A 27,236-nucleotide genomic window follows, 5' to 3' on the forward strand; every position below is an offset into this window, starting at 1 on the left:
GATGGCCTCACCATCATAGTGATTTGGTAGGTAATTAATTAAGCAAAGGCTTCCCTCCTTCCCCAGATCGATCCCATCATTCCCTTCTCTCCCTTCTCCCACACTTAACCAACCAACACTCAAATGGGGGCTGATTGGTGGATTCTGGCTGTGGCCTTGCACTCAAAGCAACGCAAAATAAAAGAACATCAGATCATATAGTGCCGACCATCATTGCTCATCCCCCTAGCTCAAGAGTGTGAGGTGTGCACCCAAATGCTTGTGGGGCTACATTCACCTCATTAAAGAGACCTTTCCTCATCTTTACTCTCATTCCCCCCTCTATTCCCATTCAAAAAATTCAAACATCCCCACCACACTTAGCCACCAAAATCCCCACCATAACCTCTTGGCTCTCTTTTCCTTTTCTACTGCCTTCCCCTTTCTACTTCATGCTTTGAGTAGTATCCTTAAAGCATCTATACAAGCAGTACCAAGAGAAGGAGAGGAAGAGAAAGAGAGGGAGTCTCGAAGATGAGCACGGCGAGGTTCATCAAGTGCGTGACCGTCGGCGATGGGGCTGTCGGGAAGACATGCATGCTCATCTCCTATACCAGCAATACCTTCCCGACGGTAACACTGAAAACTCTCTTTGAGGCCAAAGGTCTCGATAGCTCAACGGCTAGTGTGGCAAGGTCCATGGTAACTCAATTTCTCTTGTTTCTCATTTGCCACTGATAGGATTATGTTCCCACTGTATTCGACAACTTCAGCGCGAACGTGGTGGTGGATGGGAGCACGGTGAACCTCGGGCTTTGGGACACTGCAGGTCAGCCTAAAACTTTTTTTCATCCCTCTAATGAAAAGCCTGAGCGAGATTTTTGCATGGTGGCCGGGTTAGAACTGAATCTATGTTCAGTGGCATCAGTAATATTTGCCTGGATTCAAATTTCCTATCAGCTTTATTTTTCCTCTGACGATGACAACGGCTAACAATTCAGTAGCTCATACTAGATTATGGTATTTGCTTAGTACGGGGGCTCACTTTTTTATGAAAAAGTTTTGTGGGGTTCACTAAAAAACGTATAAAATGGATGATGACAGTGGTCGCCAATGGATTGATTTATGTTGATGAGGTGAGGTGGAGTGGATGTGTTTATTAGAAACTCTATCTTGTTTATCGTTAAATTAACAAAAAACAATGAGGTGGAAACATTGATAGCTAACCTCATGTAGAAAGATATGCTAAAATAACAATAAGATCATCTCTACAGTTTGTTAAAATTAATTTTACAATTGCAGGGCAGGAGGACTACAATAGGCTAAGACCTCTCAGTTACAGAGGTGCTGATGTGTTCTTGTTAGCTTTCTCTCTCATTAGTAAGGCAAGCTACGAGAATATTTACAAAAAGGTTATACACTTCTACATTTCGCATGTCGTCCTCTCCTCTTTTGGATCTCCAGGGATGCAGGTTTACTTTCAATTCTTCTTGTTTCTTTGTTAATTTTACAGTGGATCCCAGAGCTAAGGCATTATGCTCCCAATGTACCAATCGTGCTAGTGGGAACTAAACTTGGTAAGTAGATCGATAGATTCACCTATATATGCATCTCTTCAAGCTTAAACAGATATATTACAGATTACTACAGATCAAATTAGATATCATTAAAAAAATATTTTGTCCATAAAAAATACACTACAATTCAAATACATCCGGCTATGGAGTAAAAAAATAAAGTATTTGTTGCGATTTACTCATCCAACATATTATATTATGGCAATCAGAGTATATACATGATTAAACTACTTCTCTCTCTCTCTCTCTCTCTCTCTCTCTCTCTCTCTCTCTTTTTCTTTAAAGAATTTCATTCTTGGATTATGCAAACATATTATTCTCTCTTGATAAACATTTTTTCCCTAAATGGGTATTTACCAGCAATATTATTACATTCCAGAAACTAATATTAGTGGTTTATATTATGGCATAGATTTACGTGACGACAAGCAATTTCTCATTGATCACCCTGGTGCCACACCAATTACAGCCTCGCAGGCAAGTCTATTTGGCAAGAACAACAAATATTATAATCGAGCTCTTTTATCATGCTCTGTGAATATTTCACAAGTTATTTCTTCTGATTGGATCAGGGAGAAGAGCTGAAAAAGTTAATAGGTGCAGCTGTTTATATAGAATGTAGTTCCAAGACTCAACAGGTACAATCAGGTTATAGTTTAAACTAAAACTGTAAACTTAGAAGAAAAATCGTAGTTCTAAAGTTGATACTGAAAATTTCTATTATTACTATATTTTTTTTGTCTCGAATATGTCTGTAAGTTTCTGATGGATATAGAATTTATACATAATAAAAGGGAAGCTGAAACCTCACTATTTTGTTAAATTATTTGTTTATTTCATATTATAATAAATATATTAGATTGCTACCTGTAGCACTTAAATGTACTTCAGTTTCCAACCATTTGTTGGAAATGTTCTCATTTTAATAAATTATGGTAAAATCTTTGAAGTATTTATGGTAGAATACTTTCAAAATATTCTTTTAATGTTTTATTAGCGTATCGTGCCTTTTACAAACCATCATATTAGTTATGATGAATATTGTAATTTTCTATATTTTTTTATTGTGCAGAATGTGAAAGCTGTGTTTGATGTTGCAATTAAGTTGGTCTTATGTCCACCAAAGCCGAAGAAAAAGAGTAGAAAGCAAAGGTCTTGTTTTATTTTATAAGTGTCATGAGTTTTGTTATAATCGATTATTGTTGATCATTTCAAGAAACAGTTGTAACTATATATCAAAGTATTAGCCTTCTTGTTTTCATTTATGATTACTTTTAGTGAATGCACTGCGCGTCGAGATCTCTAAGCTGCTTCTTATAATGTAATTTGAGTCCCATTTTCTTTTGTGACGTAATTGTTCTCCCTATGAAATCTTTCATGGGAATGGTTCACCGACAGTGATTTATGAACAAGCAAATAATTCATGTGTACATATACTTGTTATCTACAATCCTTTTGTTTTTTGTTTTTTGCTAGATACTATATACAATAACAATATGTTACGCTATTGTTATAAAATGATTATTGATCCAAAGGGAGGATAAAGCCTGTTTTTCAAGGGTACTCGTTTTATCTGAATTCATATATTTTTGTCTACAAAATTCATGGTTAGGTAAAGTTGGACTCTATCCCAGTCCAGTTGCATGATTTCATTACACTAGTGATTTCAGCTCATATTTTTGTTGATTCACCTATTGAACTTTGACCTAACTGAACTAGAACATAAAAAAGAAAAAAAAAAGATGCTTCTACTCAACTCATTGGACGAATGACTAGGTTCTGGTTATATACCCATTAAACTTTGAGGTAATTAAACTAGAACAGAAAAGAAACATGGCTCTACTCAACTATAAGATGAATGATTGGGTTTTGGTTGATTTACCATTGAACTTTGAGCTAACTGAACTAGACTAAAAAAGAAAGATAGCCCTACTAAACTCATAGGATGAACGACTGGGTTCTAGTTGAGCTGCACTAGACCAGATCAACCTACCTCAGCAAAACAAAAAGAGTTTGATTTACATTGTGAGTTCTCTTAATCTATTCTCATCTTTTTAACCACACTCCTCCCTCCAACCATAATTCGCGAGTGCATGAATTAATTCACATTTTCAACTGAATGGAATAACTGCCATTCAACTACTTTTTTTCCCTTTCCTTTTGACTCTCTCCCTCAAACACCTGCAATGCAATTGCCGGCTTCAAGGAAGCGCACCTCTCTTCATGGTCGTTCATTAGAATCACAGGATCGACCGCATTAAATATATACAAAATTAAAAGTGACGCGGTCATCGCGACGCATGCCAATCTCTTCACGTAAGCTGTCACGCGGCTCGGAAAAGCTCAGATAATTCAAAGCCGAGAAAAAAAAAAAAGTCATATCGACCAATTCCATGGCGAAGGTAATGGACTGCTTACGTGGCAACTTGATTTAAAAAAAAAAAACCACGACCACCACAGGTCCACATCACCCGCACAATGGTGGCCGTGAAGGTGCGAGTAAAAACCTTCTCCTTCTGTGATTGAGTGGGTCTGAGTGAGGAGCGCGCTGCTGAGGAAAAGCCGATGCTTCATGATATTCACTGATTACTGAAAAAGTATGACTCCTATAATTTATAGGAGGATAGACTATGCTACTGATTAGATTGTCTTTTTACTATTTATCACTTTAGAGATTTTATTTAGATAGATTCTGTATCGAAGCTTTTTTGTAGCTTTTTATCTTCTGATTTTGTTGGCCGCATTTATATTCATCAGATCGTTAAAAAAATAAATAAATAAATAAAGAATTTTTTTTGTTCTTCCAACGTTGTCCTCCGAAATCTAGAATAATATGCTATTATTCTACGAGACTTTTTAAACTGTCGCACGGAACACTCTGACCGGAAATTTTCCAGTCGCCTACATGGAGGGTGGTTCTATATACACCCCCCCTATTGCTCAGGACACCCCCCAAAAATTAAAAAAAAAATAAATACTCTCTACACCCCCCCCATTTGCTAAGGACACCCCTAAAAAATTAAAAATTTCTAAATTACCCCCCACCCTCCCCACCCCCTCACCTAAATTGCTCTCTACACCCCCCAAACCCCCCCCACCCCGCTCTTCCCCTCCAAAACACCTCGCCAACGCCCAAAACCCCCCCGTTCCCCCTTCTCCCTCTCGTCGCCGGCATTCTCCCGATCTCCGACCACCTCGCCGGCTTCTCCCGGAACCACCTCGCCGGCTTCTTCCGAATTTTTTTTTTTTTCACGGTTCGTGCTCCGTTCGGCACTGGACCGCCGAACAAAAGGCTTCTGTTCGGCTGAACAGTGCCGGACAGAAGCCTTCTGTTCGGCACTGTGCAGCCGAACAGATCTGTTCGGTTGAGGGCTGCCGAACAGAAGGCTTCTGTTCGGCACTGTTCAGCCGAACAGAAGCCTTTTGTTCGGCGGTCCAGTGCCGAACGGAGCACGAACCGTGAAAAAAAAAAATTTCGGGAGAAGCCGGCGAGGTGGTTCCGGAAGAAGCCGGCGAGGTGGTCGGAGATCGGGAGAATGCCGGCGACGAGAGGGAGAAGGGGGAACGGGGGAGGAGGGGTTTAAGGGGGGTTTGAGGGGTGTTTTTTTTTTTCTTTTCAAAACGAAACGGAGGAGGAGGAAGGGGGGTGTATGAGAAAATTTCAAGGGCAATATGGTAATTACACTAAAGGTTAGTTTGGGTATTTTTTTTTTTGGTTTTTGGGGGGTGTCCTGAGCAATAGGGGGGGGGTGTATATAGAACTACCCCTACATGGACCATCCATTGGCCTAAAAAGGACCAAAAGCTCCGTCGGAACAGCGCAAGCCAACGCTTCTTTTCGGACCCCTCGCGTGCATGACCAGAGATCGGTAGGACCCCTTCTACCGAGGATTGCCGTCTTGGAATTCCCCTCCGCTTCCTCAAGCGTGGATTGGAATCGTCCACCCCACTCTTAAAATCTTAAAATTAGAACAAACGCAGAGAGAGACTCCACCATTCTCGCTCTCCTCTTATCACCATCATCTCTCAAAGTGGAAAGCTACCCGAATAGCCAATCCTCGTATCTGCTGAGACGCGGCAGAAACCAATACACTGCTCGAAGAGAGAGAGAGAGAGAGAGAGAGAGAGAGAGAGAGAGAGAGCAGGGAGGAGGTTGGATCTGGTGACCAGAAGGAAAGCAGGAAGGGAGGAGATAGAGAGGGATAAGAGGGAGAGAGATGTCGTACAGGGCGGACGACGACTATGATTATCTGTTCAAGGTGGTGCTGATCGGGGACTCGGGGGTGGGCAAGTCGAATTTGCTGTCGCGGTTCACGCGCAACGAGTTCAGCCTCGAGTCCAAGTCCACCATCGGCGTCGAGTTCGCCACCCGCAGCATCCACGTCGACGACAAGGTCGTCAAAGCCCAGATTTGGGACACCGCCGGCCAAGAAAGGTCCGTCTTCGTTCCCTCTCTCTCTTCTCTCTTGATCTTTATCTCATAATGTTTCGTTTATATTTTTGATCCGGATCGGCTGGGCCTTGCTTTATTGATCGAATGCCTAAAATTTTGTTCCTTTTCTGTTGTTCCCTCCCTGACCGAGTATTTCCGTTCATTGCCGAGATCTGGTCGGCAATTTTCTGTGCCTCTATCTTAACTGCCATTGTTTTATATATATATAATTGAGACTTTAGTTTTAGAACATTGGTGGCATTTATTGACAAGCATGATGGATGTAATTCTCTTTGAATGAGACAAAGATATCTTGGTGTAATTATTTGCTATTTCATGGTTTTAGATCCAATTTTCATGCAATGCCTTGGTGACGGAAGTGTCCATAAGTAACTTAGATAGCTATCTCTTACTGGCAATAGCCAAAGCCACATTATAACCAATCCCATAGTTTTCATTCTTCTCTCGGTATAAGCTCAATTTATTCCAAATAAAACCTCGAAATAAATCATATATATATATATATATAAACAACTCCAAAAAACCCATTTGAATCGACGGTAAATTCTGCTACAATCCCTTGTTAGAAAACTGACCTCCCGCATCAATTTTATCCAAAGATTTTAACTACGATGCTTCAACTTGAGTACCTTTCTGGTACAAGTAATAGGATGTTGTTGATCATACGTTATTTTCATGTTACTTATGTCTCATGAGACATTTATTCGGATCCATGTTTCCTACCCATTTGCTTCTAATGGATTTTGGAGCTTCATCCTCTAGGTTGTTTTGCATCGTTTAAGAATGAAGCAGAATGTCAAATGACGGTAGAACAGATGCTTCATTCTTTCTAGTGTAGAATTTACTTTGCATGACACAGAGGCGAGAATCCAATTCGAATGCATGTGGGTTTCATTAATTTGGCAAGAGGAGATATATTAGATTCAAACAAGTAGAAAATCATTATAGTTGATAGCTTTAGATACATTGATGTTGGTAATTGTTAGAACATTCAGCTCATTTCTGTTGTATGGGAACATGTACAACTGCATATTTCGTTAAATAATCCCCTTGATTTTCATTGTAAGTTGAATGCACTCAAGAAGCTTTTAGCATCACTCTTCTGCGGTCTCTCTCAGGTTTAAAGTGTGCACTTAATATTATATGATCTTAAGTATTTGGATATATCTCTGTTGTGTTAGCCTCGTGGCTGTGACCATTGCCTGATTATGGTGAATTAGAAAAGAAAATTGGATATAGATTGATAAAAGATAAGGCTTATTTTTATGATTGTACATTTTATATATAGGAGAAACTTGAAGACCAATTCATTTTCTGAGTAGAATGAAGTATATGAAAGTTTGGTGTAAAAAACTACTCAGCGGAAGCTAGCAAAAAGGTTAGCTGATGGAAACCTAAATAAATAAATAGATAGATAGATAAGAAAAAATCTATACCAGAATCAGGACCATTTTGGAAATATCACTTTCAAATTGGGTCCAGGGATTGATACATTGGATTGGAAGCAAAAATCTTAATATAAAAGTAATTGTGATATCAGATAACAGGACAACTATTTAATCTGGAAGTGCTTGACCTTACATTATGTTCCAAGCAGTGAGGATGGCAACAAACTTTTGTCATGTTTGAGATTATTGAAATTCGTTGTGCCAATATTCGACAAAATCATTGTGCCAATACTCGACAGTTTCTGAACTTTGCACCTGAAATTGACAGTGGATTCATGTAGTAGAATCACAAATATAAATTTGTTTAACAATCAAAGCAAGTAGAATTCATCTACAGGAGATAAGTTTAGAATCAACAGTTAGATCTGCATACAAAGATCATATGTGTGTGTGTGTGTGTGTGTATTATGTGATGCATCTGCCTACTGATGCTAAATTGTGATGCCAGTATAAAAAAGTTCACAATTTAGTGACATGACAGAAACATTGGGCTGAAGCTCTCTACTGTCATGTATGTCAGAGGAGCACCCAAAGTGGTTCCTATTACATGTCTACTGTTAATTTCTTGTGAATGTTTGATCTGCATATCGTCAAGTTAACGTTTGCATCTTTCTTCGTAATGCTTTGGGAAAGCAACCAGTGTATGGCCACAATGAGGAAAAAAGTTAGATATCTGATGTTTTTTCTAGGACTAGAGCTGCTTTAGGTCCTCTATATTGATTACTAAGAAGAAGCCCCAGTCCATCTGTCATGGATTAGTAATGGACATTAATTGATTAGATTTAGAATAGTTTTATAAGCTAATAACTGCCACAACATTTCGCTGATGCTCTGATTCTGAATGTAACTACCACATTGCAATCCTGGATGACCAAGCCATGTCATGTGGGAGGTGATGCAAGCTTATTTGCTGCCAAGAGGCGACTGCTTGTCTCTTTTCCCTGACCAAATGTAGATGTCTTCCTGCACCATTTTGCACCTAGGTCACTAGATATCATCCTCAAATTATCAGCAGCTTTGTCAGACCTCGGTTAGTTACACCACTTAATGTTTTTTCCCCTCACATGGATTCTCTGTACAGTTTGATCTTTTAATGAGCCTTTTCCAAAATATGCTGCAGCTGGTTCAGTTTGTTTGGATTATAATAAAGTTGACAAATTACTTTGTTTTGGTCGTTGTCCCTCTTTAACATAGTTGGATGCTAGTTGGGCTCTCTCTGCCTTACTCTATCATTTGAAATGCCATGTAGAATTAGCTTTTGAAATTCATGCAAACTGACATGTTCTGCTTCTCCTGTTTCTTTAAAAAGATATCGCGCAATCACAAGTGCATACTACAGAGGAGCCGTTGGTGCACTTCTTGTTTATGATGTCAGTCGCCATGTCACATTTGAGAATGTGGAGAGGTGGCTGAAGGAGCTCAGAGATCACACAGATGCCAACATTGTGATCATGCTCATAGGAAACAAGGCTGACTTGCGCCACCTAAGGGCTGTCTCCACAGAGGATGCCAAGGCCTTTGCGGAGAGGGAGAACACCTTCTTCATGGAGACATCCGCTCTGGAATCAACGAATGTAGAAATTGCCTTCACTGAAGTTCTCACTCAGATCTATCATGTGGTCAGCAGGAAGGCTCTTGATATTGGCAATGATCCCACAACTTTGCCCAAGGGTCAGACTATCAATGTAGGCACCAAGGATGATGTATCAGCTGTCAAGAAAGCCGGTTGTTGCTCGACTTAGCTCCCTGAAGTAAGGCACCTCATCTTTAGGATCCTTAGCTGCCTTGAAAGTTAACAAGCTGCCTTGCATGTACGTATGAAGAAGCTTTTGGCAAGATGCTTTTCAAAGTGCATTTCCTCTTAAGAAGGTTCGCATTTTTTATGACATGAGTGTGAACATCTCTTAGGTTTTATAGATATTCAGATTACAAGTTTAAATTCGGGGTGGTTGTCATCATCTTCCAATTGATGCAAACCTTTCTTTTTATTTTTTTTTTCTTTTTTGAGCTTTGATGTGTTGTTTTAATTCATAGCCACAGCATTCTGTTATATTCTCTCTTTTTTTTATGGAATTACAGTGCATCCAATAGAAACATCTCCTTTTTTTTGGTTGTGATAGGCTAGTTCTTTTTATTTACTTTCCAATCTTCATCTCTGGGATGATCTGAGTGTTGTTAATTGATCGTTCCGGATTAATTTCCCAAATTATGAAGAAATACGTGTAGTTCATGGTATCATTTATCATAAAAATTACGCAGATAGATTGCAGTCTCAGATTTTGGCTGCTCTATTCTGGGGGCATCAAAAGAACCCTACCCTTTAAGTCCATGATGACGGCCTCCAGCTTGACAGCCCTGGTCTCGATTCGCCGATACGGCTGATTTTTGCAGTGGGGATTTTGGTTTGCAACAATGCACTTGTCATTGAATATTTTTGATGGCACACTGGACTTCGGCTGAAGCCCTACATTCTTAAGAGAGACATTAAAAATACTTGCTTTGAGGAAATCCGTCGCTGGCTAAGAAGAACAGAGATGGGAAATGACGTTGATTTAACTGAGAAATCCACATATTATTCCCCGAAGATCTGTTGTCTCATTTGAGATTTTTTTTTGTCACCATTTCTCATTTCATCGATATCTGTTTCTGGGTCCTGCATCCGTAGTGGAGCCACAGAAGTTTAAAGCCATAAATTTCACAAGCAAACAGAATCAAACAAGAACAAACGAATCCACCTCAGTACAAATTCTCTGGTTCTAGGTCAGATTGATTCATGGTCTGACCATAAGTTCAGACAGAGAAAAATTCAGTGCAGCATTCAGATAAATCCATGATGGAAGGAGGGAAGAAGAAACAGAAATAGGAATCCTACCTACAAATCAGCCTCAAAACACATGAATCATCATAAGATCAAACACCAAAGGGAAACCATGAAAAGAATTACATAAACTGCAATCATAAAACAATGACAGACATTAAGCATCTCAGAAAATATTCTCATTCAAATTAAGCATTGAAGGCATCAATGAGTATCATTTGGCCTTAATAAATAAAAAGAACAATCAACATCAGGGATATGTTGAGGTGCTGAAATCATGCTGCTTAGAACTTCCATAGATTAGAAATCTGGGTGAGAGTTAATGAGAGGAAGAGAGGGAATAGAAGACTTGAATGAATGCTTGACCACCAGAACCCTTGTCGAAAACCAGAACAGGACATTATGGTGATATTGGCCATTGTTGAGTTCACAGAGGCCCGCTTGCAGACCAGCATCTGGGTGCTCACCAGAAATTAGCCGTATTGTCAGACCTGGGCTGCTGGTCCCCATGCATACAAAAAGGCTTAATACCGGTCAAAGAGGTGAGAAGCAAACCTCTTCCATCAGCCTCCTTTAAGATAGGTTAGAGAAAAATTGGCATTTATATCACCAAACAAGAGGAACTTAAGCTGATCAAAGCAGTCCCACTACAAATCTTTAAGAAACAATACCTGGCAGACAATGCAAATTCCATTCTCTGATTGGGACGGTGAACCCAATGATGAGGATGTTGATTGCTGGACATGCATACTTGTCCTATAATTCTTCAAGATGAATTCTTCTGACAAACCACTTTTGACATCTCCAATATTTTCTTCTAGGTCCATAAGTTCCTGTGGTGGTCAAAGTAGATAACTTTGATTACAGATTCTCAAAACCACCAAAAGCTAAAATTTTCTGATGTCCTAAATTGCTAGAATCTCAAAATTCAGAGGCCAAAAGGGTTAATATTAATGTTCCCCTCTGGGAATTGTCAATTATGTGGATGACTGTAAGAAATCTGCTGAAAATCTTAACAGAACAAGAGCATGCACTGTGAAAGTAAATGGCTATAACATGAAAAGAGCAATAAAGACAACAAAAAACCCCAGCATTTCTTCAATGGTTTTATCCAAAAAAATAAATGAATAAAGAAATGAGCCGTAATATCGTATGAATATATCGTTACCTCATATGACATGTCATCTATATCCCTTCTCATGTCACTGTACTGGTCAAAATCATCCTCAAAACCATTGAACTGTGCAGTCTCCATGAGCTCAGCAGCGTCCTGCATGCAGAGAAGTTATCAACTACCATTATACAAATCAAAAAGGCTAGATATATTGTTGGGAAAATAATAAAATACGTTACCATGCATGAAAAGAAAAAGCAGATGCTAAAAGATAATTTCTTAATTCACAATAATGAAATTGATTGTTCAAAGCTTATAGCATTGTCAGCTAATTGATATGTATATGCATGTGCAGAAGAGCAAAAGATAATAGGTCGCAAACATACAGTCGCCACACAGATTATATAACAAAAATACATCCACTGCATCTACTCATTAAGTTCTGGTTACCATTTGTTCTTCTGCAGTTCAAGTATATGGATTTGCTTATGGCGTATATGGATCACGAAGGTCTGGGTCACGCTCACGAACGTCAGAATCAGGCCTAATCTAGAGTTTCTAGAGCAAGGCATGCCGTGCTATACCAAACTGCACAATACGGAGCATACCGAACCAAGCAGTACATGATAAACCGTACTGTACCGATTCAATATCGGTATACGGTACAGGGGACGTACTGATACTTAGTATGCCGAACCAGCCCCCGTACCAGGCATACCGATATAGTAACAAGGTGGCACCAATATGAGCTTCGGTACCAAGATATTGTACCTTATTCTAGAATTTTGATGTTAGAGTCACTTCCACCCTGCACCTGAATCCTTGTGACTCAAATTTAGAAAAATACAACCATGTAACACTTTGAATTATGCTTCTTGCTGGGTTTAAATGTCTAGCTTTAACACCTGCACCATCCTCACCTCCGCCCCCCCCCCCCCCCCCCCCCCTTCCCCCCCCCTTCTCTTCTCATGCACAAACAAACAAAAAAAGCACCACAACCCCCTTCTGCTACTAGAGACAAATATCTTGTTCTCTTTCACGTCATAAAAATATCAATATGGAATGCATAAAATAATAAGGTTCACCATCTTGATACCGTCCTTTGCAAATTAAAGTGGGCTTGATTCAAAAATTACTAACTCCCCCTTGCCCATACTTTGATGCTGACAATTATCTAGTTTACTACTTGGTTAGCCTCCTCCACGACAGTGTGACTCTTCACATTTTTATATGTCAATCCAATTTCTAATTAGGCACTCAAAAAGATCTAATTTTAATAAGAAATAAATATTTCCATTCTTCTCCAAACAGGTTTATTCATTAATGCATATTATCTTCTAATAATTCCTGTGATCCCAATCAACTAGATGTGACTTTCAGCTAGACATTTAGCAAAGTACTCCTTCCCATCCTATTCCAACAGGAACAGATCAAGGAAGTTACCGAGGCAGAAAAGGGAAGTTACACAACAGTCAATAGGAGAAGACATAGAATAATGAGAAAACCACAAATTTTAAGTAAACAGAGTTATATAAGTAAAAAATGGTGTCACATAAGTCAGGAAGATCCAGATTTTCAGCACAACTTGATAAAACTCCAATATATTTTTAACATTGCAAAGAATTCAGGGAAAAAATCCCCTAGAAAAAGGACCATTCAATTGTGATAATATTAAAATTCAAAATTTTTATAATTTTGAGCAGACATGGAAATACTAATTTATTTATAGAACAGCATTCCACCATATAGGAATAACTAGAGGACCATTTCAATGACTCACTTTTCTAAGTTTGGTGCCTATAAACTAAGGAAAGAACCCAAAATATGTAGGTCAATAGTTTCATGTGTGCTATTTTTAGCATGAGAGAGAGAGAGAGAGAGATTAAAAAATAATTTACATCGAATGGGGGATTTCTAGGATCATAGCTAATTCCTGGAACTGCCTCAAAGATCGGAGGAATGTACATCAGTCCGGATGTGGATGGCATGAGCCCTACAAATCTGAAAACTGATCTTTGATCATCACTCAGAGGATATAAATAGTTTGTATGCAAATTGTCGAGTGGATGCCAGTAAGGTGGTGCAGGTATTTGAGTGTCATGGCTGTAAACACCGACTCGCAAGTTTTGCACAGGTGAATAATTTTGATAAGCATTAGAAAAGGATGGATGATGCATATTAAATGCAGTACATCTGTTGGATGAGTTGCCCTGACATCCTTGTATGCCCATATCTGCAACTTCTTGAGGCCCTGAATTTAGGCATGTCCCTGATAGAAGCCAAAGACCTTTCAATCAGCAGTCCATCTTTCACAATAATAAAAGCATAGCTGAAATTATAAATAGGAGACTAGCAAATCGTGAGGATTTCCTTTCTTTTTTCTTTTCTTTCTTTGTATGGGCTCTAATAAGTTGCGGCTGTAACTTGAGAATCTATATGAGGGAGCAAAAGCTCAATGTTACAAAATAATCATTGCTACAAAATGGATCATGGAATTTTCTTTTAAAAAGTTACTTCCTATATGGTAGGTCAACATTAGCTGCTTTAAGTAAGTTGAGCAGAAAAAAGCTTTCAGGAAATCTAGAATATAACAATCTTTCCTCAAATATCTGTTGTTTACCGTGCATATAAGTTGTTGCATCAGTGTAATTCTGATTACAATATCCCCCATCACCAACATAATTTCCAAACAGCTCCATGAAAGCATTTCTTGAAGGTTGAAGGGACTGATCCATTTGATTTCTTTGAAGGAAATAGTTATAATGGTATGAAAAAGGAGGCACAGGCTGAAATCTGATGGCACTAGATCTGACTTCTACTGGTCCATTTAAAGATGAAGACATGTGAGGCTCATAGAAGTTTGCTGGAGCAACCTCACTTACATAATCCCTTGAGACAGACCAGCGATATTGCATTCCATTAAAGTGACTTCCATGGACACAATTTGTTCCAAGTGAAAATCTACTCTTGCACAAGGCTGTCTTAGGGAACTTTTCAATAGCAGGATGGATAGTGAAGTCAATAACATCAACCCTTATCATGCATTTTATGAGAATGGTAGCTAGTAAGGTACATGTTTCTTAAACACACACACACACACAAAAATCTTCCTTTATTTCTTCTTTTTTTTAAAAAAATAATTGTTGCTTGTTTCATTTACATGGACTTCAAATTTTTTTTTATTAACTTTTCTTCTACACAGAACTAATTAATGGGACATGATAAATAGTATTAGTCGAATTCCTCCTTCACGATTCATGAACCAAAAGCCTGTCAAAAGTTTTGTTCCATATTTTTTCCCCTTCTAATTCGTCATCTTTTCAACAAGAGCAATGTTGCACTATTTTTTTGTTCTATATCTTTTCCGTTATTCCTTCTGCAATTTAATCTTATGGGTTTTCTTCTTATGAACAACTGCATCGATTTTCCTCATCTAGTTGGTCTATTAGAAGCACACTAAGTGATTCTTTTTTAATGACAACATTAATCAAAAATTCAACAAGAACAAAAAAAACTTGAATTTTATCGCATCAAAATAGAACTGACATGAAAAAAGAGAAAAAGAAAGCACTACCTTGTATCATTCAGCGGTAAAACCACCACCACAACCACCACAACCACCACAAGAAAGTAGGCAATCCCTCTTCTCCCTTCTCTTGCGGCCCAAGAACATAAGAAGGCTATCAACAGAGCACCAACAAAGAGACCATCACCGGAGAGAAATAAAGAAAGAAAGAAATAAATAAAGAAGGAAATAGCTGAAAACTATGAAGCCAGATCGGCGGCGAGTGAGGGGTACGATTAGTACCGAGACCAAGAGGGCTACTAGCCGACTTCAAAGGAGAGAACAGGAAGAGAAGCGAAGGGCGGTGCTTCGCTTTCCCCTCGTATAAAAGCGTTTGCAATTGGAATCATAAAAACTTGTAATTGTATGCGGTACGCGAGAAATTTTGGAAAACGGATTTCCGGACAGGTCGGGTGGATGCACGCAGCCCGCAGAGGCTTCGAAAAAATGAAATGCGGGACAGGACTAGGGGTTGGAATGCGTTAGGTTGGATTAGATCATAAATAATCTCGATCCAATTCAGCTATTTATTTAAATTTTAATTTTAGATCCAAACTCAATTCAATATAAGATTGAATTGGATCAGATCGGATTTACTATTATAATTTTTGACTCAATGGATTATTTGGATCAAGTTTGGTCCATGTATAACTTGAACTCAATCCAAAGAATTCAGATCCGGTTCGAATCGGATCTTCCTTTTATATACACCGAATATCTAATTTTTCATGCTATAAGCAAAGTACATGTAGCTTGATCTGCAATTTACAAAAATCTAGCTTTATTTCTTAGAGATTCAGAAATCAAAATAGATAAATGATAACCAAGTGGTTCAAAGTCATGTAAGAACGTTGATCATAGCTTGGCGTGGAGAGTACATGACCTCCAACGGGACGGCCTTGGGCACGAGCAATCTGGAGCCTTCACCAATGTCCATCTTTTCTTTGCCAACTCTCTTCCACTCAAAGCAGTGGATCAATATCCCAAGTGCTAGCCCAACTTCTCTTATTGCAAGCCCTTCTCTTGGGCACCTCCTCCTCTCCATTCCAAATGGGATCATCCACTTCCCTTCCCCTTTCCCATTCTCAAATCTTTTTAGCTTGAATTTCGTGAGCTCCTCCCACGTCTTGGCGTCTCTATCGATATAGTACGCCTTCACTAGCAACATTGTTCCTTGCGGAATACTGTAACCTCCCACAGCATATTCACTAGATGGATCTAGCAACATTGAAATCTGCGACCAGCGGCCCAAATAATTTTATAGATTTGGATCGAATCAGGTTAGGGCGGGTCGTAGAATTGAAAATCCAAAATTATTCAAATTTCAAATGAGTCGGGTCGGATCGAGTCGGGTCTGAATTCAGTAAATCCAAACTCGGCCTGAAAAATGGAACAGGTTTAATTTTAGGACCTAACCCGGCCTAACAAGTCCTCTAAAACGGGTAGGGTCGGGTCTAAACGGGTCGGATCACGGGTCAACTCGACCCATTTGCAGCCTTAGTTCCACCCGACCGTCCATGCTGGTAACGGATCCTAGTTTTTATTAGGCTTGGTTTGGGTTTTCTTAAAAAAGAAGATGATATGATGCTGGCTGGTGCTGATTGGAGGTTCTAGCAATCCACTGTTGTTGGCACTATCTTTCTAAATTACTTAGAAGGAACTATGAGAACTTTTGTTTTAGGACTGTAGGGGGTGAGGGTTGCTTACCTTGCCTACCACATCTAGCTGGACAGGAATGCTCGGATCTTTGAGAATAGAAGGTAACACCCAAGGCTAGTGGTCGATAGAGCCTTACTTCAGGTGGCCGACTTCTCTCAGTTGTCTTCTGTTGGAGATGCCATGATTGCGAGGGACATCTAGGACTCCTATTCAGATCTTGCAGCAACCCAAATGGTATTCATCCGATGGGAGCTCCCACCCCCGAGCTTTCTCAAGGTAAATTTAGATGGCAGCATATCTGAGGACGGTAGCAGAGTTGGAGCTGGATTTATGATCAGATGTCCGGACTTTAGATTACTTGTTGCTGGGGGTAGCCATATTTTTGATGTCACTATTCCTGGTGTGGAGTTGAGGGCAGCCTGGGAGGGTCTTACCTATGTCAGGCGCTCCCTGAGAGCGTATCACATCATATTAAAAGTGACTCTACTATGGTGATTCAATGGATCCGGGGTTATTGTAGGATGCTGTGTGGGCACCCTCTGCTACAGGACGTCGTCAGGCTGACTAGGGATTGTAGTACATTTCAAGCTTTTCATGTCTATAGGGAGGCGAATAGAGCAGCAGACTGGATTGCCTCTTTTATTGCTCGGCATTCGGATGGCATTCTTTGACGCGATTATGAAACTATACCTTCTCTAAATTCTCTTTTGCTTTCTGATCTTATGGGATGTATTTATACTAGACATGTATGATCCCTCCGACTTATCAAATAAAAAAAATAAAAAAACGAAGATGATATGGGCCCATGCTGGTTTGGCACCAAGCCCAACTCTCTCTTGGGGTCGCATATGAATCCCCTTATGCAAGTTAGATATGTAAGAAAGCAACAGTGGACATTATGGCATCCAAAACTGTGCTATGGGTTTGATTTTGCTCAAGTAATTCTAATACAGGGTACTCCTTTCTATGGTCAAAAAAAAAGTCCATGATTTTTTTTTTAATTTATTTGTCGGTCTCTCTTCCTATATTGATATTTTAATTTCTGAAATTTCGTAGTTTATTATTTAAATTTTTTGCATGGATACCCTTCTAAATATCGAATTTTACGTGAATATCCTTTTAAAACTGATATTTACATGTATACCCTCGTAAAATTCTATTATTGTACAAATATTCCTAATATAATGATTGTTCTAACCGTATTAAAAAATTATATTTATATTAATTAAAAATAAAATAAAAATTTGAAATAACGTTATTATTCTTACACTTTTCTCTCCTCTTTCTTCCCTCCCCACAACCCCACCCCACACACCCACCCCCCGTGCCTTCCTCTTCCCTCCCCTCCCCTCCCCTCCCCTCCCCTCCCCATCCCGGTTTCAGCACACCCCCCCCGCCCCCCCCCCCCGGTGCCCGGCTTCCCCCTCGCCCCCCGCGTATCGGGACCCCGATCGCGGGCGTTCCACACAGTTGTTTTTGTGCCGGAAGAAGAAAAGAAGCCAGGAGCTCCACACAGCTGTGCTCTGCTTCAGAATCTCTTGGGCCCAGAAGAGAGAGAGAGAGAGAGAGAGAGAGAGGACTGCTGGTTTGAGTTGGAAAGAAGGTGGCTTGTCTAAGGACCAGAAGTGATGCTAAGTAGGTTGCTTTAACAGCGCTGAGTTGGTGGTAATGGAGACAGAAAAAGAGAAACAATATCAGGATAAAGGCTGCACAACGCCACCGAAAATCCAGCAAAAGCTCAGAGAAATGAGTTTGCTTTGTGATAACAAGCAAGAGAGTCTCTTCTTTTTCTTGTGTGTGGGTGGTGGTATTATTGGTCGTTTTTAAGTGAATTTATGGCGGGTTTTCAAGGCAGACAGGAAGGAGATATGGGTTTCTTAGGAGCTTGTTAGCTTGCTCCCATGGCCTTATTATTCTCTAAAGGGATGGGAAATGCCAGTCAATGAGGAGGAAAAGCCCTAAGGGGAGTGGGGTTCAAGTGTGGAAGGATAGCAACAACCATAGGTTCACAGAATCCAAAGGAACTGTTGGGGGGAATAAAGTTTCCCCCCAAATGACATAAATGCCCCTAAGAAGCCGTACAACCTCCGACCCCGGACAGCCGAAGTCAGCGTCCGACCTCGGAACGCTCGGCCACAAGACGACCGACCCCGAAACCTCCGACCTAAGAGAAACCCCGATGTCCGAGGACCGTACTCTAACACCCCTCCGGCATTTACTGCGCATGGCCGCTGTAATCTTCCGGCACACCCAATAATAAATGCGGATCTCCGACTTACTCCACAATAAATGCGCATGGCTCCTGACATCTACGGATCCCCAGCTCTCCACGGCAAATCGACCCAGCAGGGTCTAGTCGACTATGATAAGTCTCTGATCTCGGCCATACCGCCGACATCAGTGCAATGATTCGCCTGACCGAGCGCCGACCTGAACAACATGCCAAGCCGTACTACGGCCTCGCCCTGTTACATCACAGGTAAACCGACCCCCGCATATAAAAGGGAGCCTTGGCCTCTCAAGATTGGATGGGAACATTCATACACCAAAAAAAAATCACTGTTTATCTCCTTCTCCCCACTATTTGCCCCCTCCCTGACTTGAGCGTCGGAGGGCCGGCGCCGGAGAACCCGGCCACCGGTTCGTGTGCAGGCACCCGGACGGAGGACGCCGCCAGCCAACGGATCGCCGCCCCGTTGCGAGGACCTGCTGTTCCTTCTCTCCGACCGCCCCGGACGGAGGACGCCGCCCGCCGACAGACCGTCGCCCCGCCGTGAGGACTAACAGTCGCTCCCTCTCCTCGACCGAAGATTGCCCCCGGGTCCAATTTCCAGCAACAGTTGGCGCTAGAGGAAGGGCCCGAGTAGCAGTCATGAAGTTGAGAAGTAAGGGAGCCTCTAACGTCTCCCGACGTCCCCCGCAAAGTCCTGGACACTCCGTCCAGAATTCTCCAACTCCGGCTGACCCAGCTCCTCAGGTCCAGCCGGAACAGTTCAATGCCCTGGTACAGCAAGTCCAGGCCCTGGCCGCCGCCGTTCAGGGCCTGCGGCGCGTAGAGGCTTTACCGGCACTTCCCCCGCAGGCCCAGGCCCCACCGGAGTGTCTCCCCAACGGCCCGGTTCTCCCCAGCCAAAATTTGCATGGCTCCTCCAGAGCCAACAATGGAGAACGAGCTTCTCCCCGGAGAGAGTTACCGGGAGAAGGTTTCGACCGGAGACCCCAACTTTCTGAGGCGGAGTCAGCCCCGGATCACCGTGAGCTGGCGCAAACCACAGCGACAATCCCACGGGTGGGGGAGCTCGACCGAAAAGTCGAGCATCTGGAGCGCCAGATTGCGGCACTCTACAGCAAGAAGGCAAGACAGGAAGGGGACTTTGAGTTCACTACCAAGTCCCCCTTCTCCCGCCAGATCGAGGACGAGCCAGTTCCCGCGAGGTTCAAAATGCCTCAGGTGGAGCCCTACAGCGGAATCACCGACCCCCTCGACCACTTGGAGAGTTATCGGGCCCTCATGGCCCTACAAGGGTCCTCGGAGGCCATACTCTGCAAGGCCTTCCCAGCAACCCTCCGAGGGACCGCTCGGCTTTGGTTCTCTGGTCTGAAGCCGAACACGGTGTCCTCTTTTGAGCAGCTCGGCAGGCAGTTCGCCACCAACTTTGCTGCCAGCCGGCGCCAGCGACGGACATCAGACTCCCTCCTGGACATCAAGCAGAAGGAGGGGGAGTCCCTCAAAGAGTACCTGGACCGCTTTACCGCCGCCACATGGGAGGTTCGCGAGCTAGACCAGTCGATAGCCATGTCGGCTCTGAAGACTGGGGTCCGCTCCTACCGATTCCTCTTCTCCATCGAGAAGAGCTTCCCGGCCGACTTCACCGAAATGCTGGCCCGAGCCCGGAAGTACGCCAAGGCCGAGGAGGCAGTCGCCTCCAGGCGGGGGGCAATCGAGCCCACCTCGAAGAAGCGGAAGAAGCGCCGCGAGGAGCGCGGTCGACAAAGGAGCCAGTCTCCCCGCCGAGAGAAGAATCTCCCCAGACTGAGGAGCCCGCCCCGTCAGCAGGGGCGACCTCAGCAGAGGACACCTCCTCGTCCGAGGTCTCCACCACGGCCCCGGACGTACCAGGCGAGGTACGAGAACTATACACCCGTCAATGCTCCTCGGGCCGAGATCCTGATGGAAATTGAGGGTCGGGACTTCTTCCGACCTCCGCCTCCTATGCGAGACACGGGATTTCCCCGAAATTCCAGGAAGTACTGCCGCTTCCACCGAGATCGCGGGCACGACACGGAGGACTGCTTCCAACTCCGGGACGAGATAGAAGCGCTCATCAGACGGGGAGTACTGAACCGGTTCGTGAGGAACCGACATGAGGAAAGGAGGCCGGCGGAGAATGTCGCACCAACCGAAAATTCTGGCGGCAACAGGCCTATCGCCGGCACCATCAACATGATTGGGCGGACCTCGGCAGGAACAGCCGCCCAGGGAGCACCCCCGAAGCGCCCACGCACTGATGAAGTCATCTCGTTCTCGGACGAGGACTTAGAAGGGGTCGAGACCCCTCACGATGACGCTGTGGTCATCTCAATGATTGTAAATAGGTTTGATGTAAAGCGTGTCCTAGTTGACAATGGAAGCTCAGCCAACATTTTGTACTACCATGCCTACCAAAAAATGGGGTTGACAGAAGGACACCTCCGGAGAATCAATGCCCCGCTGGTCGGGTTTACCGGAGATGCGGTCCCGGTTGAAGGTGAGGCTAGCTTCCTTGTCACAGTTGGCCTCGCCCCCCGGGAGAGCACTGTGAGGATGGACTTCCTGGTGGTCCGTCTGCCCTCGGTCTACAACGCCATCCTTGGGCGCCCAGGGTTAAACGCCCTTCGAGCCGTGGTTTCAACTCGCCATTTGCTCATGCGGTTCCCCACCGGCCAAGGAGTGGGCGAGGTCCGCGGAGACCAACTGGTCGCCAAGCAATGCTACATGGCGGCCCACACAGTAAAGCAACCAGCCGAGGCACCAGACCGCCCGATGGGCCCTTCACTGCCCATAGAAACCCTCGATGCGAGGGACACCCTCTGGAAGAAGCAAGTAGAGCCCGGTGAGCTCCTTATTCAAATCCCACTACAAAAAAATTTTTCCGAGCTAACCGTGCAGGTTGGCTCCGGCCTCGGCGCCCATGAAAGGAATCGCCTCGTCAGCTTCCTGCGGGACAACGCTGACGTCTTCGCCTGGTCGCCCGCGGACGCGCCAGGAATTGACCCCGAGGTCATGGTCCACCGACTCTAGGTGAGGCCAACCAGCAGGCCTGTAAAGCAGAAGAAAAGAGGCTCCGCCCCTGAGCGACAACGAGCTGCGGCCGAGGAGGTGGACAAACTCCTCGGAGCCGGCTTCATCCGAGAGGTCTCCTACCCGGATTGGCTCGCCAACGTAGTCCTCATAAAGAAGGCCAACGGAAAATGGCGTATGTGCGTGGACTACACCGACCTGAACAAGGCCTGCCCAAAAGACAGCTTCCCTCTCCCGAGCATCGACCAACTCGTCGACTCCACTTCAGGACACCAACTGCTAACTTTTATGGACGCCTTTTCAGGATACAACCAAATCCGAATGGCGCCAGAAGACGAGGAGAAGACGGCCTTCATCACCGACAAGGGCACCTACTGCTACAAGGTGATGCCCTTTGGCCTGAAAAACGCTGGGGCCACCTATCAGAGACTGGTCAGCCAAATCTTTAAAGACCAGATCGGCCGGAACATGGAAGTCTATGTGGACGACATGCTGGTAAAGAGCCAAGCGGCGGAACACCACATAGCCGATCTCAACGAGACATTCGCCAAGCTCAGAAAATACCAAATGAAACTCAATCCGGCGAAGTGCGCGTTCGGAGTCACCTCGGGCAAGTTCCTGGGTTTCATAGTGACCCAACGCGGAATTGAAGCCAACCCGGAGAAAATCCGGGCACTGCAAGAGATGTCGCCTCCAAAGACAGTTAAGGAGGTGCAGCGGCTCGCGGGGCGGGTAGCTGCCCTGGGAAGGTTTGTTTCTCGATCAGCCGAGCGTTGCCTCCCCTTCTTCAAGAGCCTCAAACGGCCGAAAGACTTCCGGTGGACAGAAGAATGCCAGCAAGCCTTTGAAGAGCTTCGGAGCCTTCTGGCCTCTCCCCCGCTGCTCACCAAGCCCCAGAAGGGCGAAATTCTTTACTTATATCTGGCCGTCTCCCCAGCTGCAGTAAGCTCGGTCCTCGTCCGGGAAGAAGACAAGCTCCAAAAGCCGGTCTATTACACCAGCCGGGTTCTCAGGGATGCTGAGACCCGATATTCTAAACTTGAGAAGACCATCTTCGCTCTCATCATCTCGGCTCGGAGACTCAGGCCTTACTTCCAAGCCCACACGATAGCTATATTAACCGACCAGCCTATGAAGCAGATATTGCAGAGGTCGGATCGTGCGGGGAGGATCGCCAAATGGGCGGTCGAGCTCGGGGAATTCGACCTAGAATATCGGCCCAGGCCGGCTATCAAAGCTCAGATACTCGCCGACTTCATCGTGGAGTGCACCCTTCCGGACGACCCCGAGCCGCCATCTGAGTCCGTGGAGGAGACCCCGAAGCAGCCATGGGTCCTGCACTCGGATGGGTCTTCGACCCCGGGGGGCAGCGGGGCCGGACTTATCCTCACCAGTCCAGATGGAGTGGTGGCCGAGCAAGCTCTGCGCCTCGAGTTCCCGGCCTCGAACAATGAGGCCGAGTATGAGGCTCTCATCGCCGGGCTCAAGCTGGCGAAAGAACTAAAAGTGAGAGACCCGACGGCCTTCAGCGACTCCCAGCTGGTGGTGAACCAGGTCCAAGGAGATTTTGAAGCTAAAGAGCCATCCATGCAAAAGTATCTCCAAAAGGTGCGGGAACTCACATCTGCCCTGAATTCTTTCAATATTCAGTATATTCCCAGAGCGGAAAACCTCAGGGCAGACCAGCTATCCAAACTGGCCACTTCCCGCATGAGCGAGCTTCCCAAGGGAACAGCGCTCGAGTATCTTCGGGTCCCCAGCACGGAGGAACCCGAGCCCACTATGTGCATCGACTCCGAGCCAAGCTGGATCGACGGGCTCGTCTGCTATCTTCAGGACGGAACTCTACCTCATGACGAGACGGAGGCTCGCCGAATCAAGCGCCAGGCTCCCCGATGCCTCCGCCCCTCCGAGGCGGACTACGCCCTCCGAGAGGTCCATGAAGGGATCTGCGGAAATCACCTGGGGGGTCGAGCCTTGGCCCATAAGATCCTGCGGCAGGGATACTACTGGCCCACACTCCAGAAGGACGCAACAGATTTCGTCCGCAAGTGCGATCGGTGCCAACGAAACGCCAATATCCAGCGCCGACCTTCAGCTCTGCTGACCTCCATCATCGCCCCCTGGCCGTTTGCCCAATGGGGGATCGACATCCTGGGGCCCTTTCCCCTGGCCACCGGACAGAGAAAGTTCCTGGTCGTCTCCATCGACTACTTCACCAAATGGGTCGAGGCCGAACCTGTTGCCCGGATCACCGAGCAAAAGATGCGGGACTTCGTGTGGAAGTCTATAATCTGCCGATTCGGACTACCCCGTATCCTTATATCTGACACTGGTCGACAATTTGACAATGTTCATTTCAGGGAGTTTTGCTCTGAGCTCGGCATTGATCATCGCTTCACCTCGGTTGCTCATCCCCAGACAAACGGGGAAACTAAGGTAACTAACCGAACTATTTTGCAGGGACTCAAAGCTAGGCTTGATCGGTCCAAAGGACAGTGGGTCGAGGACTTGTACAATGTCCTTTGGGCGTACCGGACCACGTTCCGACTGCCCACGGGAGAGACCCCCTTCAACCTAGCATACGGCACTGAGGCCGTCATCCCATTGGAGATCGGCTTGCCTTCTCCGAGGGTGGAGCATTACGACCCCGATACCAATTCCTCCCAGCTCAGGAGCAATTTGGGCCTCGTCGAAGAGACAAGAGAGGTCGCCCGGGTGCGCATGGCGAGATATCAACAGCGAACGGCCCAATACTACAACTCCAGAGTTAAGCCCAAGCTCTTCAAAGTAGGGGACCTCGTCCTCAGGAAAGCCGAGGCTTCTCAACCAACCGAGCAAGGAAAGCTCGCCCCAAACTGGGAAGGATCGTATCAAATCGCCCGGGTACAACGGCCAGGGCGTACAAATTGAAGTCCCTGGAAGGGACTCTGATCCCACGAAGCTGGAACTCCGAGAATTTACGAATGTATTACCAGTGAAACCCCAAGGGGTTCAAGATAATCAGGATAATGGACTCAGCTCCTTTTTCTGCAAATATTTCTCTCATTTTGATGACTGTAATCCTCTTCTAATATTGGGTCGTCTGTGATCCTCAGATTCCCCGGCCAAAATCGGGATGCCTCGAGGCTCGACCGTAGAGTCCCAAACTCCCTCGACCTCGGAAAGAATCGCAGGACGGTGAAACGTCGACTGGTGCAAGATTTCTCGACTAAGGTCGAGATGCCCCGAGTGTCGACAGTGCGTGCCCAGACCCCTCGACACTTCGGGAAGACGGGGTAGTACCTTCGCAGTCCCCCGTGGCGCTCAACACCAACAACGGGGTAGTACCTTCGCGGCCCCCCATAGCGCCTCCTCGACTAAGGTCGGGATGCCCCGAGGGTCGACCGTAGAGAACCAGACTCCCTCGACCTCGGGAAGGCGCCGTGAGGGGTGGAAAGGGTGGCTCCACCCGGGGCGCCACAAATTGGACCCCCGGGAGCGGTCGACGATCCCCGATCCCCGAAGCGAGCGATCCCTCGACTAAGGTCGGGATGCCCCGAGGGTCGACCGTAGAGAACCAGACTCCCTCGACCTCGGGAAGCGTCGCCGGTCGGTAGAGCGTGCCCGGACCAGCCGACCTGACGAACGATCCCTCGACTAAGGTCGGGATGCCCCGAGGGTCGACCGTAGAGAACCAGACTCCCTCGACCTCGGGAAGGCGCCGTGAGGGGTGGAAAGGGTGGCTCCACCCGGGGCGCCACAAAGTGGACCCCCGGGAGCGGTCGACGATCCCCGATCCCCGAAGCGAGCGATCCCTCGACTAAGGTCGGGATGCCCCGAGGGTCGACCGTAGAGAACCAGACTCCCTCGACCTCGGGAAGCGTCGCCGGTCGGTAGAGCGTGCCCGGACCAGCCGACCTGGCGAACGATCCCTCGACTAAGGTCGGGATGCCCCGAGGGTCGACCGTAGAGAACCAGACTCCCTCGACCTCGGGAAGGCGCCGTGAGGGGTGGAAAGGGTGGCTCCACCCGGGGCGCCACAAAGTGGACCCCCGGGAGCGGTCGACGATCCCCGATCCCCGAAGCGAGCGATCCCTCGACTAAGGTCGGGATGCCCCGAGGGTCGACCGTAGAGAACCAGACTCCCTCGACCTCGGGAGGTATCACAGGTCAGCAAAGCGTCCACGAACCCGCCGACCTGACGTGGGATCCCTCGACCAAGGTTGAGGCGCTCCGAGGTCCGACCATAGGGTCTTAAGCCCCCTCGATCTCAAAAAGGGCTACAAATCAACAGAGCCTCCCCAGATCCTCTCAACTCCGGCAGGAGTCGCCGGGTCCATGGGAAGCCCGAGCCCCTTTTACAAGTCAAAAATGACTCCGGAGGTCGACGAGGAAGGGAAGCGACCTACTCCACCATGCGAAGCATGACCCCGAGAATGCAAGAGGTACACCCAACTAGACGCCCTCCTTGTCAAATTTTATCTACATATTGCCGAGCGGGATCTCGTCCAATGTTGGAGTCTTATTTTGCCCCAAAGCCGGGCTTCTTCGCTGGGTCGGCTTAAGACCGACCTCCCAACTTCATTATGCCTGCTCTGTTCATCAAGTCTCCGCAATCCGTACTAAGGCTTCATAAAGTAGGGCCCAACTCGGCTCTTCTAAGTAAACTCCGACGTCCAGCTGAGAAAGTGGTCCCGGCCACGAATGTACCAGCCAAGCACAGGTACCAAGGCAATCTTTGGAAATCCCAGCCTTGTTCACCGAAATCTCGGCAGGGTCCGAGAACGATAACTATGAAAACCTTCGGCAATAACTTGTTTATTAGCCCGCGCTCCCTATGAGAGGTTCGGAGTTGAGTTCGGAAACCCGACTAAACTCTCCGAATAGCGGCACGAATAGACCTATTCCGGTCCCACTTGAAGGGCTAAGGCCCGACCTCGGTGCCTTAAGATTTTCCTAAAGGCCAAACGTGGCAACTCCCACGACTCTAAGATCCGAGTTATAGGACTTAGAGAAATTTTCTAGAAACCTAAGCTCGGAGCTCCCTTTGGTCGAGACGACTGGAATCCGAGAAGGCTAAGATATAGCCAGGGAAAAGGGCAGCTTCGTTAAGCAGCCCAAAGATTAAAATACGAAGTTAGAGGTCGTCGAGGCGGTTAGCTAAGATTCTAGCCTCATCCACGACAACAGAGGGAAAGATGAACACAGAATGACAAAAACATTTCTTCATTAACAAAGGGCCGGAAGGCCAATTACAAAATTGGAAGTCGGCCACTCAAGGGCCGACCCCGGATACAATGGAAAAGAAAAGAAAAATATGCTAAGTCCTAAGCGGCGGGAGCCACATCCGGGGGGTCATC

At 45.4% G+C, this 27,236-nt stretch overlaps 3 protein-coding genes across 5 annotated transcripts; 2 read left to right on the top strand and 1 right to left on the bottom strand.

Moving 5' to 3' along the window:
* The first annotated feature begins 366 nt into the window (after window positions 1–366).
* LOC103703382 (rac-like GTP-binding protein 7) lies at window positions 367–2,905 on the top strand. 2 transcript variants are annotated; one of them, XM_008786224.5, is made up of 7 exons: window positions 367–612; window positions 721–808; window positions 1,282–1,391; window positions 1,493–1,556; window positions 1,969–2,033; window positions 2,129–2,194; window positions 2,629–2,905. In XM_008786224.5, the coding sequence occupies exons 1-7, from the start codon at window positions 514–516 to the stop codon at window positions 2,725–2,727; spliced, it is 591 nt and encodes a 196-aa protein (XP_008784446.1). In that variant the 5' UTR covers window positions 367–513; the 3' UTR covers window positions 2,728–2,905. The 2 variants fall into 2 exon arrangements, 1 of the variants encoding a protein (XP_008784446.1); XR_015987274.2 differs by having other exon boundaries at window positions 1,969–2,204; window positions 2,629–2,821.
* A 2,468-nt stretch (window positions 2,906–5,373) lies between these two features.
* On the top strand, window positions 5,374–9,572 carry LOC103703429 (ras-related protein RABA1f-like). The gene is made up of 2 exons (XM_039129027.3): window positions 5,374–5,991; window positions 8,767–9,572. The coding sequence occupies exons 1-2, from the start codon at window positions 5,774–5,776 to the stop codon at window positions 9,197–9,199; spliced, it is 651 nt and encodes a 216-aa protein (XP_038984955.1). The 5' UTR covers window positions 5,374–5,773; the 3' UTR covers window positions 9,200–9,572.
* Window positions 9,573–9,612: 40 nt separating this feature from the next.
* Window positions 9,613–13,492, bottom strand: LOC103703384 (putative E3 ubiquitin-protein ligase ZFP1). 2 transcript variants are annotated; one of them, XM_089930847.1, is made up of 4 exons: window positions 13,288–13,492; window positions 11,444–11,545; window positions 10,947–11,108; window positions 9,613–10,771 (listed from the first exon to the last, which is right to left on the bottom strand). In XM_089930847.1, exons 1-4 carry the CDS (start codon window positions 13,375–13,377, stop codon window positions 10,739–10,741), a joined length of 387 nt encoding a protein of 128 aa, XP_089786973.1. In that variant the 5' UTR covers window positions 13,378–13,492; the 3' UTR covers window positions 9,613–10,738. The 2 variants fall into 2 exon arrangements, with proteins under 2 accessions (XP_089786973.1, XP_088578338.1); XM_088722212.1 differs by having other exon boundaries at window positions 9,613–10,846.
* Between the last annotated feature and the right edge of the window lie 13,744 nt (window positions 13,493–27,236).

The sequence above is a fragment of the Phoenix dactylifera genome, chromosome 5, assembly GCF_051530095.1.
Source record: "Phoenix dactylifera cultivar Ajwa chromosome 5, Ajwa_hap1_PhDact_Kaust_v1.1, whole genome shotgun sequence".
NCBI lineage: Eukaryota > Viridiplantae > Streptophyta > Magnoliopsida > Arecales > Arecaceae > Phoenix > Phoenix dactylifera.